This window comes from Scyliorhinus canicula, chromosome 3, assembly GCF_902713615.1.
Source record: "Scyliorhinus canicula chromosome 3, sScyCan1.1, whole genome shotgun sequence".
Lineage (NCBI taxonomy): Eukaryota > Metazoa > Chordata > Chondrichthyes > Carcharhiniformes > Scyliorhinidae > Scyliorhinus > Scyliorhinus canicula.
Genome location: NC_052148.1, coordinates 149,638,782 through 149,653,547, shown reverse-complemented (window position 1 = coordinate 149,653,547; position 14,766 = coordinate 149,638,782). Strand labels below are relative to the sequence as shown.

The 14,766-nt window shown below is 51.9% G+C and overlaps 1 protein-coding gene across 4 annotated transcripts in view; it reads right to left on the bottom strand.

Annotated features, from left to right (window-relative positions):
• The window catches only part of LOC119963019 (coiled-coil domain-containing protein 149-like), a 164,414-nt gene that overhangs the window by 80,165 nt on the left and 69,483 nt on the right, over positions 1 to 14,766 (bottom strand). For all 4 annotated transcript variants that reach the window (XM_038791475.1, XM_038791476.1, XM_038791477.1 and 1 more), the window contains exons 5-6: positions 13,701 to 13,817; positions 9,923 to 10,095 (exon numbers count right to left, since the gene is read on the bottom strand). In XM_038791475.1, the coding sequence (XP_038647403.1) occupies positions 9,923 to 10,095; positions 13,701 to 13,817 (290 nt within the window). The remainder of the gene's footprint in view (positions 1 to 9,922; positions 10,096 to 13,700; positions 13,818 to 14,766) is intronic.

Genomic DNA, 14,766 nt, shown 5'->3' with positions numbered 1-14,766 from the left:
CTGCATGTGGCCAATCCCACTGACCGGCTCCTCCAACTCGATCGGCGCCCCCAGTCCCTCCACCTGCTCCTCCTGCACCCTTGGAAATCGGAGCCTGTCCAAAAAACTCTCCATTCCCCCTCCCACCGCCGGCGGCTCCGACCGGTACAGTTCCCTATAGAAGTCCCTAAAGACCTCATTGACCTCTGCCCCCTGCCGCACCACATTCCCATCTCTATCCTAAACTCCACCAATCTCTCTAGCCGTGTCCCGCTTACGCAGCTGGTGCGCCAGCATCCTGCTCGCCTTCTCTCCATACTCATAGACCGCTCCCTGCGCCTTCCTCCACTGTGTCTCCCTCCACTGTGTCTCCGCCTTTCTGGTGGTCAATAAATCAAACTTGGCCTGCAAGTTACGCCGTTCCCCCAGCAATCCCTCCTCCGGGACCTCCGCGTACCTCCTATCCACACTCAACAGCTCCTCCACCAGTCTCTCCCTCTCCCTCCTCTCCCCCCTCTCCCTATGGGCTCGGATGGAGATCAGCTCCCCCCTAATCACTGCCTTCAGAGCCTCCCACACCATCCCCACATGGACCTCCCCAGTATCATTGACCTCGAGGTACCTCTCGATACATCCTCGAACCCTCCTACACACCTCCTCATCAGCCAACAACCCCACATCCAGACGCCAAAGCAGGCGCTGGTCCCGCACCTCCCCCATCTCCAGATCCACCCAATGCGGAGCATGGTCTGAAATCGCGATAGCCGAATATTCGGCCTCCCCTACCCTCGGGACCAGTTCCCTGCTCAAAACAAAGAAATAAATACGGGAATAAACCCTGTGCACATGGGAGAAAAAAAGAGTACTCCCGAGCCCTCGGCCTCCCGAACCTCCAGGGATCCACTCCTCCCATCTGGTCCATGAACCCCTGCAACACCTTGGCCGCCGCTGGCCTCCTGCCTGTCCTTGAACTAGAGCGATCCAGTAGGGGATCCAGCACCGTATTGAACTCCCCCCCCCCCCCCCCCCCCCCATGATCAAGCCCCCCACCTCCAGGCCAGGAATGCGGCCCAACATACGCCTCATGAAACCAGCATCATCCCAATTTGGGGCGTACACATTAACCAACACCACCCTCTCCCCCTGCAGCTTACCGCTCACCATCACATATCTGCCGCCACTATCAGCCACAACTTCAGACGCCTCAAACGCCACCCTCTTCCCCACCAGGATCGCCACCCCCCGGTTCTTCGAGTCGAGCCCTGAGTGGAAAACCTGCCCCACCCACCCCTTCCTCAGACGGACCTGGTCCGCCACCTTCAGGTGTGTCTCCTGGAGCATGGCCACGTCCGCCTTCAGCCCCTTCAGATACGAAAACACCCGGGCCCGCTTAACCGGCCCATTCAACCCCCTCACGTTCCACGTAATCAGCCGGATCAGGGGGCACCCCGCCCCCCTCCTCCGTCGACTAGCCATAACCCATTAACTGCTCGCCCCTGGCCATCACCCATTCGGCCCGTTTCCCACGGCGATAGAACCTCACCCCTCCTAGCCGCGACTCTCCCTCCACTGTACTCCCGTGAGCCAGCTGACTTCTGCTGACCCCGGCAGCTCCCGCTCTAACTCCGACCCCTCCCGATATATGAGGTCCCCCCCATCCTCCCCTGCATCAGCTCCTTGGCACCGCTTCAGCGCGGGAAACCCGGTCTAATAACCACGCCCCTCGCCACCAGCTCCACCCCTCGTCCCGCAGCACGGGAAACCAGAGAAAAGCCCGCGCTTCCACACTGCCCCACCCCACCAACGCAGCTCCCAAACCGCAGTCCCAACCCAACCACCAACCCCGTACAAACAAAGACACAGATCAACCACAAACCCCAGTACCCCCCTTAGAACATGAAACCATAACCCACATCGTCCGAAAGCGAGAGAAAAAACAAAAACAAACAGAATAACCCGCTACAGCATAAACAATGATACATGAATAGAATAGAAAAACTCCCACAGCCCCCAATCTCTAGTTTGAGTCCAGCTTTTCAGCCTGCACAAAGGCCCACGCTTCCTCTGGGGACTCAAAGTAGTGATGCCGGTCCTTGTAGGTGACCCACAGGCGCGCAGGCGGCAACATGCCGAACTTCACCTGCTTTCCATGGAGCACCGCCTTCGTCCGGTTAAACCCAGCTCTCCGCTTGGCCACCTCCGCACTCCAGTCCTGGTAGATACGCACTACCGAATTCTCCCACTTACGACCCCTCACCTTCTTGGCCCATCGGAGAACACACTCCCGGTCACTGAACCGATGGAACTGCACCAGCACCGCCCGCGGGGGCTCATTCGCCTTCGGCCGCCTGGCCAGCACTCTGTGGTCCCCCTCCAGCTCCAGGGGCAGATGGAAGGATCCTGCCCCCACCAGCGAGTTCAACATCACAGCCACATAGGCCAGCAGGTCCGACCCCTCCAGCCCCTCCTCGAGGCCCAGGATCCGCAGGTTCTTTCTCCGTGACCAAAGCTCCATCTCCTCAAACTGATCTTGCCACTTTTTATGAAGTGCCTCGTGTATCTCCACCTCCCCACGAGGGCCGAAACCTCCTCCTCGCGCTCAGAGGCCTGCTGCTGCAACTCAAGTATCGCTGCACCCTGGGTTGTCTGGGTCTCCAGCAGCTTACTCGTCGTCACCTTCAGGGATTCCAACAACTCCCCTTTCAGCTCCGTGAAATAGCGCAGAAGGGCCGCCTGCTGCTCCTCAGCCCACTGCCTCCACTCCTCAGGGGCTCCACCGGCTGCCATTTTGTCCACCTTCCCCCGCTTTTCCAGGGGAGCTGCTGCCGTTTTTCTCCTCGCCCCACTTCGAGTCCGAACCATAAATCCCGGGGGGTTTTGCTCCAGACCCCTTTATCCACCGGGAATCGTCGAATCAGTGCCGTTTGGGGCCCTTAAAAGAGCCCACAAGTCCTTTTAAAGCGGGAGCTGCCAAACGTGCGGCTTAGCTCCGCATAGCCGCAACCGGAAGCAAGCAAGACTAGTTTTAGTAACCTTAATACCCAAAATTGAAAAACAAAATAGTCAACTTCTTAATTCTCATCAGTATCCAGTGACCTCCGCTGGATAGTGCACAACTGTGAATGCTCAATAAAGATGGGACTAGAATTACATGTGGTAATTTCCAAGATCAAGCAGCCTGCCAACTCTCATTGTTTAACGTCACATATGAGAAACAGTCATGGGGTGGGGAGGGGGACTGTCTCTGTGGAGTTTGCACATTCCCCCTGTCTGCGTGGGTTTCCTCCGGTTGCTTTGGTTTCCTCCCACAGTCCAAAGATGTGCAGGTTAAGTGGGGTTATGGGGTTACAGGGATAGGACAGAGGAGTGGGCCTAGGTAGGATGTTCTTACAGAGGGTTGGTGCAGGCTCGATTGGCCAAATGGCCTCCTTCTGCACTGTCGAGATTCTATCGAACATTCTGTACCTTACTTTAGTTTGGTGTATTAGTTGCTGATTAGGTATCGTTTGATCTATGTAGATGTCAGTTTGTTTGTTACAATGCAGTCTTAAGGCATGACATCTTTTGGAAGACCCAAGAATCCAGGGGGTGAGAGAGGCTGTTGTTTTAGCCTTTGCCTCCCTGATAGCCTGGAAACGGATTTTGCTTGGGTGGCGGCACTCGGAGCCACCGAAAGCGGGAGTGTGGGTGAGCGACCTGATGGAATTCCTGAGGCTGGAGAAGGTCAGGTTCGTCTTGAGGGGGTCGATGGATGGGTTCACCTGGAGGTGAAGCCGTTTATTGATCTCTTTAAGGAGGTTTGTGGGGCCAGTGGGGAAGGGGGGGGGGGGGATAAATTACATATTTTATTTTTTTTTTTAAATAATTTTTATTGAATTTTTCAAAATACAAACATTTTAACCCCCCCTACATTTACATTTAAATTATAACAAAACAAAGTCAAACCCCCCTACTTAACAAGAAAGAGAAAAAGAATCCCCCCCCCCCTACCCGCGCATCCCCCCCCCCCCCCCCCCCCCGCCGGCGAACCGACAGTCAGACCAACTTATCATTTCTAGCAGCGTCCTCGGGCAGGCCTTGCCCGTGCCACCGCCGCTACCGTACTTCCTTCGTCGTTTTCCCCCCTCCCCCCCCCCCCCCCCTCCCCCCCTCCCGCCCTCCCCTCCCCTCCCGGGTTGCTGCTGTCATGGCCTCAGTTTCTATCTCTGATCCAAGAGGTCTAGGAAGGGTTGCCATCGCCTGGAAAACCCCTGCACCGACCCTCTCAGGGCGAATTTGATCCTTTCCAATTGGATAAAGTTTGCCATGTCGTTTAACCAGGTGTTAACACTCGGAGGCCTTTCGTCCCTCCACTGAATCAGGATCCTCCTCCGAGCCACCAAGGACGCAAAGGCTAATATTCCAGCCTCCCTCGCCTCCTGTACCCCCGGTTCCACCCCAACCCCGAAGATCGCAAGTCCCCATCCTGGCTTGACCCTGGACCCCACCACTCTCGACACCGTCCCTGCCACCCCCTTCCAGAACTCCTCCAGTGCCGGACATGCCCAAAACATATGTGCATGATTCGCAGGGCTTCCCGAACATCTAATACACCTGTCTTCACCCCCGAAAAACCGACTCATCCTTGTCCCCGTCATGTGGGCTCTATGCAGTACCTTAAATTGAATGAGACTTAGTCGCGCACATGACGACGACGAGTTAACCCTCTCCAGGGCGTCTGCCCATGTCCCGTCCTCTATCTGTTCCCCCAGCTCTAACTCCCACTTATCTTTCAGCTCCTCTACTGGTACCTCCTCCACCTCCTGCATAATCTTATAGATGTCCGAGATCTTCCCCTCCCCGACCCAGACCCCTGATAGCACCCTCTCACTCACCCCCCTGTCGGGGAGCGCGGGGAACCCCGCTACCTGTCGTCTGGCAAATGCCTTCACTTGGAGGTACCTGAACGTGTTCCCCGGGGGGAGCCCAAATTTCTCCTCCAGCTCTCCCAGGCTCGCAAACCTCCCCTCTATAAACAAGTCCCTCAGTTGTCTAATACCCGCCCTCTGCCAGCTCTGGAATCCCCCTCCTGTGTTTCCCGGCGCAAATCTGTGGTTCCCTCTTAGTGGTGCCCCTATCAGACCTCCCACTTCCCCCCTGTGTCGCCTCCACTGCCCCCAGATCTTGAGGGTGGCCGCCACCACCGGGCTCGTGGTATACCTCGTGGGAGGGAGCGGCCATGGTGCCGTTACCAGTGCCCCTAAGCTTATGTTGCCGCAGGACGCCCTCTCCATGCGCTTCCAGGCTGCCCCCTCCCCTTCCATCATCCACTTTCGTACCATCGATGTATTTGCCGCCCAGTAATATCCGGAAAGGTTGGGTAACGCCAGCCCTCCACTATCCCTACTCCGCTCCAAAAAGACCCTTCTAACTCTCGGGGTGCCATGCGCCCACACATACCCCATGATACTACTCGTTACCTTCTTGAAAAAGGCCCTGGGGAGGAAGATGGGCAGACACTGGAACAAAAACAAGAACCTCGGGAGGACCGTCATTTTAACTGACTGCACCCTCCCTGCTAGCGACAGCGGCACCATGTCCCACCTCTTAAACTCCTCCTCCATCTGCTCCACCAGTCTGGAAAAGTTCAACTTGTGTAGGGTCCCCCAGTTCTTTGCCACCTGCACCCCCAAATACCTAAAACTTTTAACTGCTCTTTTGAAGGGGAGCCTCCCAATTCCCTCCCCTTGGTCTCCCGGGTGTATTACAAAGACCTCACTTTTCCCCAGATTTAATTTATATCCCGAAAAGTCCCCGAACTCCGCTAGTATCCCCATTACCTCCGGCATTCCCCCCTCCGGGTCTGCCACATACAACAACAAATCATCCGCATAGAGCGAGACCCGATGTTCCTCCCCTCCCCTTGTCAGTCCTCTCCACCCCCCTGAACCCCTCAGTGCCATCGCCAACGGCTCAATCGCTAATGCAAAGAGTAAGGGAGATAGGGGACATCCCTGCCTAGTACCTCGATGGAGCCCAAAATATTCTGACCTCCTCCCGTTTGTTACCACACTTGCCATCGGAGCTGAATAGAGCAGTTTTACCCACTTGATAAATCCCTCCCCAAACCCAAACCTTTCCAACGTCTCCCACAAGTATTCCCACTCCACCCTGTCAAATGCCTTCTCCGCGTCCAGCGCTACCACTATCTCCGCCTCCCCTTCCACTGCTGGCATCATAATCACATTTAACAATCTCCGAACATTTGTGTTAAGTTGGCGTCCCTTCACGAACCCCGTCTGGTCTTCATGGACTACCCCTGGCACACAGTCCTCTATCCTGGTTGCCAGGACCTTTGCTAACAGCTTGGCATCTACATTTAAGAGGGAGATAGGCCTGTAGGACCCGCACTGGACCGGGTCCTTGTCCCGCTTCAAAATCAAGGAGATCAGGGCCTGCGACATTGTTGGAGGCAGAACCCCCCCCTCGCGCGCCTCATTGAAGGCTCGCACCAGCACTGGACCCACCAAGTCCACAAATTTCCTGTAAAACTCCACCGGGAACCCATCCGGCCCCGGCGCCTTCCCCGCCTGCATCTGGCCTATCCCTTTAATTAGCTCCTGCAGCTCTATCGGCGCCCCCAACCCTTCCACCAGCTCCTCCTGTACCTTTGGGAACCCCAATTTGTCGAGAAAGTTCTTCATTCCCCCTCTCCTCTTCGGCGGTTCAGACCTATACAATTCCCTATAGAAGTCCCTAAAGACCCTATTCACCTCTTGCCCCTTCTGCACTACATCCCCACCCCTCTCTCTCACTCCCCCAATCTCTCTGGCTGCATCTCGCTTACGAAGCTGGTGTGCCAGCATCCTGCTCGCCTTTTCCCCGTACTCATACGCCGCACCCTGCGCCCTTCTCCACTGCATTTCCGCCTTCCTAGTGGTCAGTAGGTCGAACCTGGCCTGCAAGCTACGCCGCTCCCTTAATAGCCCCTCCTCTGGCGCCGCCGCATATTTCCTATCTACTTCTAGGAGCTCCCCCACCAGCCTCTCCCTTTCCTGCCTCTCCTTCCTCTCTCTGTGTGCCCTTATGGAGATCAGCTCTCCTCTAATCACTGCTTTCAAGGCCTCCCAGACCGTCCCCACCTGCACCTCACCTGTGTCATTCGTACCCAGATAGTTCTCAATGCCCGTTCTCACCCTTCTGCACACCTCTTCGTCCGCCAACAGCCCTACATCCAGGCGCCACAACGGGCGTTGGTCCCGCGCCTCCCCCATGTCCACGTCCACCCAATGTGGTGCATGGTCCGATATCGCAATGGCCGAGTACTCCGTGTCCTGCACTCTCGGTATCAGCCCCCTGTTCAATACGAAAAAATCGATCCTAGAGTACACTCTGTGGACGTGGGAGAAAAAAGAATACTCCCTCGCCCTAGGCCTACCAAATCTCCATGGGTCTACCCCTCCCATCTGCTCCATGAACCCCCTTAACACCTCTGCCGCTGCCGGCCTCCTATTCGTCCTGGAACTCGATCTATCCAGCCCAGGGTCTAACACCGTATTAAAGTCCCCTCCCATGATCAGGCCCCCTGCCTCCAGTCCCGGGATGAGGCCCAGCAGGCGCCTCATAAAACCCGCGTCGTCCCAGTTCGGGGCATACACATTTACCAGTACCACACTCTCTCCCTGCAGCCTACCCCTCACCATCACGTACCTGCCCTCCTTGTCTGCCACCACCTCTGCCGCCACAAACGACACTCTCTTTCCCACCAAAATCGCCACCCCCCGGTTCTTGATATCCAAGCCTGAGTGGAACACCTGTCCCACCCACCCCTTCTCAGGCGGACCTGATCTGCTACCCTCAAATGAGTCTCCTGCAGCATTGCTACATCAGCCTTCAGTCCCTTCAGGTGTGAGAAGACCCTTGATCTTTTGACCGGCCCATTCAGCCCCCTTACGTTCCACGTGATCAATCGGTCGCAGAGCGACCCGTCCCTACTCCCTGTCGATTAGCCATGTCTTGTCCCTTGCTCGCCCCGGGTCATCCCTTCTTTTCTGACCCGCTTCCCATAGCGATGGCCCCCCCCCCCCCCCCACCCCCCCCCGGCTCTCCCCTTCTCGTCCCTGGTCTTTCTAGCAGCAACCCGGTGTCCCCCCCCAGTCCCCTCCCCTTCCCCCCCCCCACCCCCCCCCTGGCTAGGACCCCTCCTAGCCGCGATGTACCCCACATCGTACTCCCGAGAGTCAGCTGGTCTCCGCTGACCCGGCTGCTCCTGCCACATTCCGACTCCTCCCGGTTCACCCCATCTGCGCCCGTGAAAGATCCCCTTAAAACCCCCGAGAAAGACCCGCATAATCAACCCGCTCCCCCCCGTCCCGTCTCCCCAACTTAACGATATAAATACAAATACCCAATGGCAACTAAATACATAAATACTTAACTACATACTTAAATAACAAAATAATTAACTAACTATCAACTAACCGCGTGCCCAACCATCACCCTCCATCAAACAGTATAAATAACCGCAGATAACCATAACCCGAAAAGAAAAAAAGAACCAAAAAACCCCCCCAAGCACCCAAAGAAAAAGGGTAGGAGGGGTAAATAACTAAGGGAAATTGGAAACGGGAAAAAAAAACACCCCATAAGAAGCCAACGACCCACAATAGAGATTTCAACAGTACAAATATACAGAAACACCCAACAACTCGAAACCTTCAAAATATTCAGAAAAGTCAACCGTTCGAGAAAAAACACCCCAAACACTCCACGAAACTGTTACCCAGTTCCGACCTGGCCTGAAAAAGAAAAGGGCCACTTGCACAATCAAGAGTCCCCCGGCGGCTACGACCGCCGGTGCTCCCAGGTTTTAGTTCGTGTCCAACTTTTCCTCTTGTACAAAGGTCCAGGCCTCCTCTGGGGACTCGAAATAATGATGTTGGTCCTTGTAGGTGACCCACAAGCGCGCCGGTTGCAACATTCCAAATTTGATCTTTTTCGCGTGTAGCACCGCCTTTGTCCGGTTGTACCGGGCCCGCCGCTTTGCCACCTCCGCACTCCAGTCCTGGTACACCCTTACCGTCGAGTTCTGCCACTTGCTGCTTTTCTCCCTTTTAGCCCACCTCAGGACTTTCTCTCGATCACTTAGCCGCTGGAACCGCACCAGCACCGCCCTCGGGGGCTCGTTTGCCCTAGGCCTCCTGGCCATGACCCGGTATGCCTCTTCCAATTCCAGGGGCGCCGGACCGGCCCCTTCCCCCATCAGGGAGCTCAACATCTCCGCCACATATCCCGGGAGATCCGACCCCTCCAGGCCTTCTTCCAGGCCCAGGATCCTCAAATTTTTCCTCCTCATCCGAGTGTCCAGCTCCTCGAAGCGGCTCTGCCACTTCGTGTGGAGTGCCTCGTGCGCCTCCACCTTTGCCCCGATGACTGTGGCCTCCTCCTCCCTCGCGGCCATCTCCTGCTGCAGATCTTTAATCGACGCCTCTTGGATCGCCTGGGCTCCCACCAACCTGGTGGCCGTCGCGTTCATGGACTCTAAGAGTTCCACTTTCATCTCCGTGAAAAAACGGAGGAGAGCGGCCTGCTGCTCCTCCGCCCATTTCTTCCACTCCTCCGGTGCACCGCCGGCCGCCATTTTGATTTTCTTCCCCCGCTTTTTTTGGGGAGCTGCTGCCGTTTTTCTTGCCGCTCCACTCCGGGTACCGACCATAAAATCGGTCTAGTTCTCCTCAGGGGACCTTCCCCCACCGGGATTCGTTTTTTCAGCGCCGTTGGGGCCCTCCAATTGGCCCAAAAACACCTTTGTTGCAGGAGCTTCCAAATGTGCGGCTTAGCTAGTCATAGCCGCAACCGGAAGTCAAATTACATATTTTATGATAAATACCAAAAAGTGTTATAAAGAATTATTCTTTATACAATCTGCCAAAAGAAAAGATATTTCTGAGAAGGATTCAGTCACCTGTTCTCCATGCACAATGCATCAACATCAATTATACGGTTTTCATGTCCTCCAAGAATATGGTTAATCTCTTGATTCAGGCGGTCAGATTTTTCCTGGTAGAAAGAACGTTCGACCTTAACGTCCTGAAGCTCATCCATCGCTGCCTGATAGTCGTGATCTAAGCGTTCAATCTGCAAAAGAACAAAAACTCTAGTTACTGTCAGAGACATACATAGAAACATAGGAAATAGGAGCAGGAGGATGCCATTCAGTCCATCTAGTCTGCTCCACCTTTCCAGCAGATCATGGCTGATCATCTATTTCTGGGAAATTTCTCCCCACTAACTCCACATCCTTGATGCAATTAGTACCCAGAAATCTTGTGATTTTGTTTGAATATGCTCAATGGTTGTGCTTTCACAGACCACTAGGGTAGAGTATTCCAAAGAATCACCACCCCCTCTGAGGGAAGACATTTTTCCTCATCTCTGTTTTAAATGGCTTGCTCCTTACTCTGAGACTGTGTCCCCTATACAACTGCAGCAAGACATTTTTTACTCCTGTACTCAAATCCTCATGCGATGGAGGCCAACATACCATTTACCTTCCAAATTGCTTGCTCTACCTGCATGATCGTTTTCAGTGACTTGTGAAGGACACCCAGGTCATTTTGGACATCAACACTGCCTAACCTCTCACCATTTAAGAAATACTCTGCCTTTCTTCTTTTTTTTTTACCAAAGTGGATCACTTCACACTTATTCACATTCCATTCCATCTGCCATGTTCTTGCCCATTCACTTAACCTGTCCAAATCCCCTTGAAGCCTCCTTACATCTTCCTCACAACCTAGTTTTGTGTCATCGGCAAATTTGGAAATATTGCATTTGATCCCCCACATCCAAATAATTTATACAGATTGTGAAAAGCTGTGCCCAGCACTGAACCTTGAGATTCTCCACTAGTCACTTCCTGCCAACTTCATAATGGCCGGCTTACTCCTCCTCTGTTTTCTCTCTTACTTACTCTCCACTTACTCCAACGATGTTTTGTGGGTTTTCTCCCCACATTGACTGCTGTCACTATTCAACCTGGCAGCTTCCAAATACCATACCCCATTTCCAGCATGGCCATATGGCTGAATGGCCTTTTATCTACACTAATGATTCTAAGGGCTGGATTTTACAGGATCTGTCACCCCACACCCAGCTAAAAGGTCAGGGCGAGGTTCTAAGCTTGACCACAGCTCCAAAGTCAACCCCGCAGCAATTTAACATGAGCAGCGGCATTAACTGCTTTAAGGCGGGACTTCTACCCCTTTCTTGCGAAGAAAGGCTCTTAGAAAGCTGTTGGCCAATTGGATAGCCAGAAGCCCTGTAGCCCCTGCAGGGCCAGTGAGAGCATTGGCAGCTACTGGAAACACAGGCTGTCCCACGATACTGAGGATCATGGTACGTCTAGGTAGGGGCTTTTAGTGAGTGGATGAGGGGATTGGGTAGGTTCAAGAGACCAGGGTAGGGTAAAAGGGGGGAAATGACCTTTAGGGATTGCCCCCGATGGGTCCACAGAGCCCTCAAAGCAAGCTACCCTTGCTTGCCCAACACTTGCCAGTGCAACTAAAGCTGACAGGTTTCTCGCATGGGAATGGGCCTCTTCTTTTGTGGGTGTAATATTAGAAGTGGCGGGATGGGCCTCAATAGGCCTAAGGATGGGCAAACCGCCAACACCTCCTCCCTTGATATAACATTTCATACCATTCGAGCGGGCAAGTAGAAGGTAGGAAGACCACCCGCTGGATTTTATACACCCCACCCCCAATTGGCAAGGGAGTGTAAAATCCAGCCCCATGACTCGAAATACTGCAAACATTTGGCTCACTGATCAATCTCCCTCCTCTTCTCCTTTCTATCCTCCATACAGATTTGAGCCTTATATTAGTAATTAAATATGCTGGATTAAAAGAGAAATTCCAGTGAGAAAGGCAACAGGAAAGGATAACTTGCATGAAATGGGCTTTATGCTTACAACACCATTCACCATCTTGAACTCCGATAGCAATTTGCTATAGGACAGGAAGATATTTCAAAGAAGAATATCTGTGGGCACCAAACAGCAGGAGATCATTAGTAAACTAAGTTGAGAGACTGAGGGAGGAATTTTAACTTAAAAATGGCATGTTTGGGACAAGTGGGTGTGGGCTGGAAGGACTGGATTAGATTGGATTTATTTATTGTCACGTGTACCGAGGTACAGTGAAAAGTATTTTTCTGCGAGCAGCTCAAACAGATCGTTTAGTACATGAAAAGAAAAGAAAATACATAATAGGGCAACACAATGTACACAATGTAAATACCTAGACACATGCATCGGGTGATAGTTTCTCAAACCAACCTCACCTTCAGATTGCTCATTTCTGGTTTTAACAGAGACCGTTAAGCTTCCAACACACACCAAGAAGGCTACCAGTCTCGTTGTCATTCTACTTTTCAGCTTTAACTCTTGTTGGCTGGGTTTCCCAAGTATCAGGAAACCCAGAAGCTACAAGGAAGTGGGGACACAGCAGATTCAGGAGATACGTGCCTTTACACCTACCTCTTGGAGCCTATCTGCCTGATGGGCCTTCACAATCGGGCAACCCTGACCATCCCTACAAACTTCTCTCCTGATGCCTCCCTTCCCCTCCACCATGAGGCTTTCGATGTTCACTATGCTGCCTCCTCCCACTGCGAGGAAGCTTGAGATTTTGTATAGATTAGGTCACTACAACCAATTGGAAATAAAAAGTTATTCATAGGTGAGAGGGGAAGTCATCTTGGATAACATGAAAGAAGTCAACCCCTGAGACAATAAAGGTATGGGATAGGTTTTGGTGCAATGCAGTGGAAGTAATGGCAAAGGCTGGCAATATTGTGGCAATGGAAGCAGGTGATCTTGGAAATGGAACAAATATGGAGGAAGGTGCTTAGCTCACAATCGTCCATTATACTAATTCCATCCATTATGAGGACATTTTTGCTTTTGCCTATACCAAGCTGCAGAGAACTTTGACTGATCAAAGTTTTAATACTGGAGAGCCAGTTAATGAGTATAGCAATAGTCCTAGATAAATTGGAGGAGGCAGAGATAAGGATCATCAGTATCAATGTGAATGCCAACCCCACAGCTTCTGGGTAATGCTGCCAAGGAGGGCATCTAAACAATGAAGAGGAAAAGACAAATGCAATGCGTACAGTACATTGCAAGTGGCACATGAGACGGGGGGACAAACAAATGGAGGTGACTTAATGCCTATCTTACAATAGGCATCAGTGACACCCGTGAAAACCAGAGCTCTACCGCAGACATCTACTGGTAAAGATGGCGTGTTTGATAATCATGATGTGGAGATGCCGGCGTTGGACTGGGGTGAGCACAGTAAGAAGTCTTACAACACCAGGTTAAAGTCCAACAGGTTTGTTTCAAACACGAGCTTTCGGAGCACGGCTCCTTCTTCACCTGAAGAAGGAGCCGTGCTCCGAAAGCTCGTGTTTGAAACAAACCTGGTGTTGTAAGACTTCTTACTGTGTTTGATAATGTTATCGTTGAAAGGCAGCGACAAGATTGAGGTTAAATAGCGAGCAGAAGTTACAGTTACACAGGATATTATGTGCAACTTTGATAGATGCGGTCTCAATGCTTTCTTTGGGTAAAAGTTGATTTACTGGGAAGTGGATTCAAACAAGGAGTACAATTGGAGTTCAATGTATGATTAAACAATCATTTTTAAAAGAAAAGGGTAACTAGAATTGCTTGGTACCTGTTCACTTGTTTTTTCCAACTGCTGGACAAGGTCCTCACGTTCATGAGCAGGAAAATGACGAGCCCCTACTTCTTCATCACCTAGCCGCTGTTTTGCAATAGTCATTCTCAGGAGCTCAAGAAAAAAAAAATAGCTGATCGTCAAAATCACTGCTTTATAGAAACATAGAAAATAGCAGCAAGAGGGGGCCATTCAGCTCTTCGAGCCTGCTCGGCTATTCACTATGATCATGGCTGATCCTCCGTCTCAGCACCCCACTCCAGCTTTCCCCCCATACCCCACGATGCCTTTAGTATCGAGAAATTTATTTATTTCTTAAATACATTCAGTGACTTGGTCTCCACAGCCTTCTGTGATGGAGAATTCCCCAGGTTCAACACCCTCAAGTGAAGAAGCTTTTCCTCAACTTAGTCCTAAATGGCCGACCCCATATCCTGAGACCACAACCCTGTGTTCTGGACACTCCAGCCAGAGGAAACAACCTCGCTGCATCCAGTCTGTCCAGCCCCGTCAGAGTTTAAACGTAGCAATGAAATGATGGTCACTGAATAAGCCAAATTCAATTTTTAATCCATGGAATTCTTACTCGTGTTTCAGGGATTGCTTTCTGCAATGCTGCCCATTTTTCTGTTAAAACATTAAACTAGGGTCCTTGGTCATCATACAAATAGTACATCAGTCTGAACAACACTTTGATTTTTAGCATGACATATAATAGTCCTTTGATGATGTTTCATTGATATTAATTGGTGGTAATGATCAATGGTCCTTTCATCGCACATCAATTTAAGAGCCCTTCAAGGAAATTCTTTGATTTTGCTGCGCAAGCATTCTCAAAAAAGGATTTTGAAATTTAGCATTCTCCCAATACTTTCTAATATATGACAGTAGTGATACCAAAATTAGTTTTGTTCTTTTCTTTACACTATGATGCACCATCAATTGGGCTAGAGTCGTAGTGAAGTTCCAAACAACAGGCTTTAATACGCTAGATGTGAGCCCGGCAGTGGTCATACAGAGAAAGGCCGACTGCCAGCCAGTACGAGCTCTTATACCCCGCCTT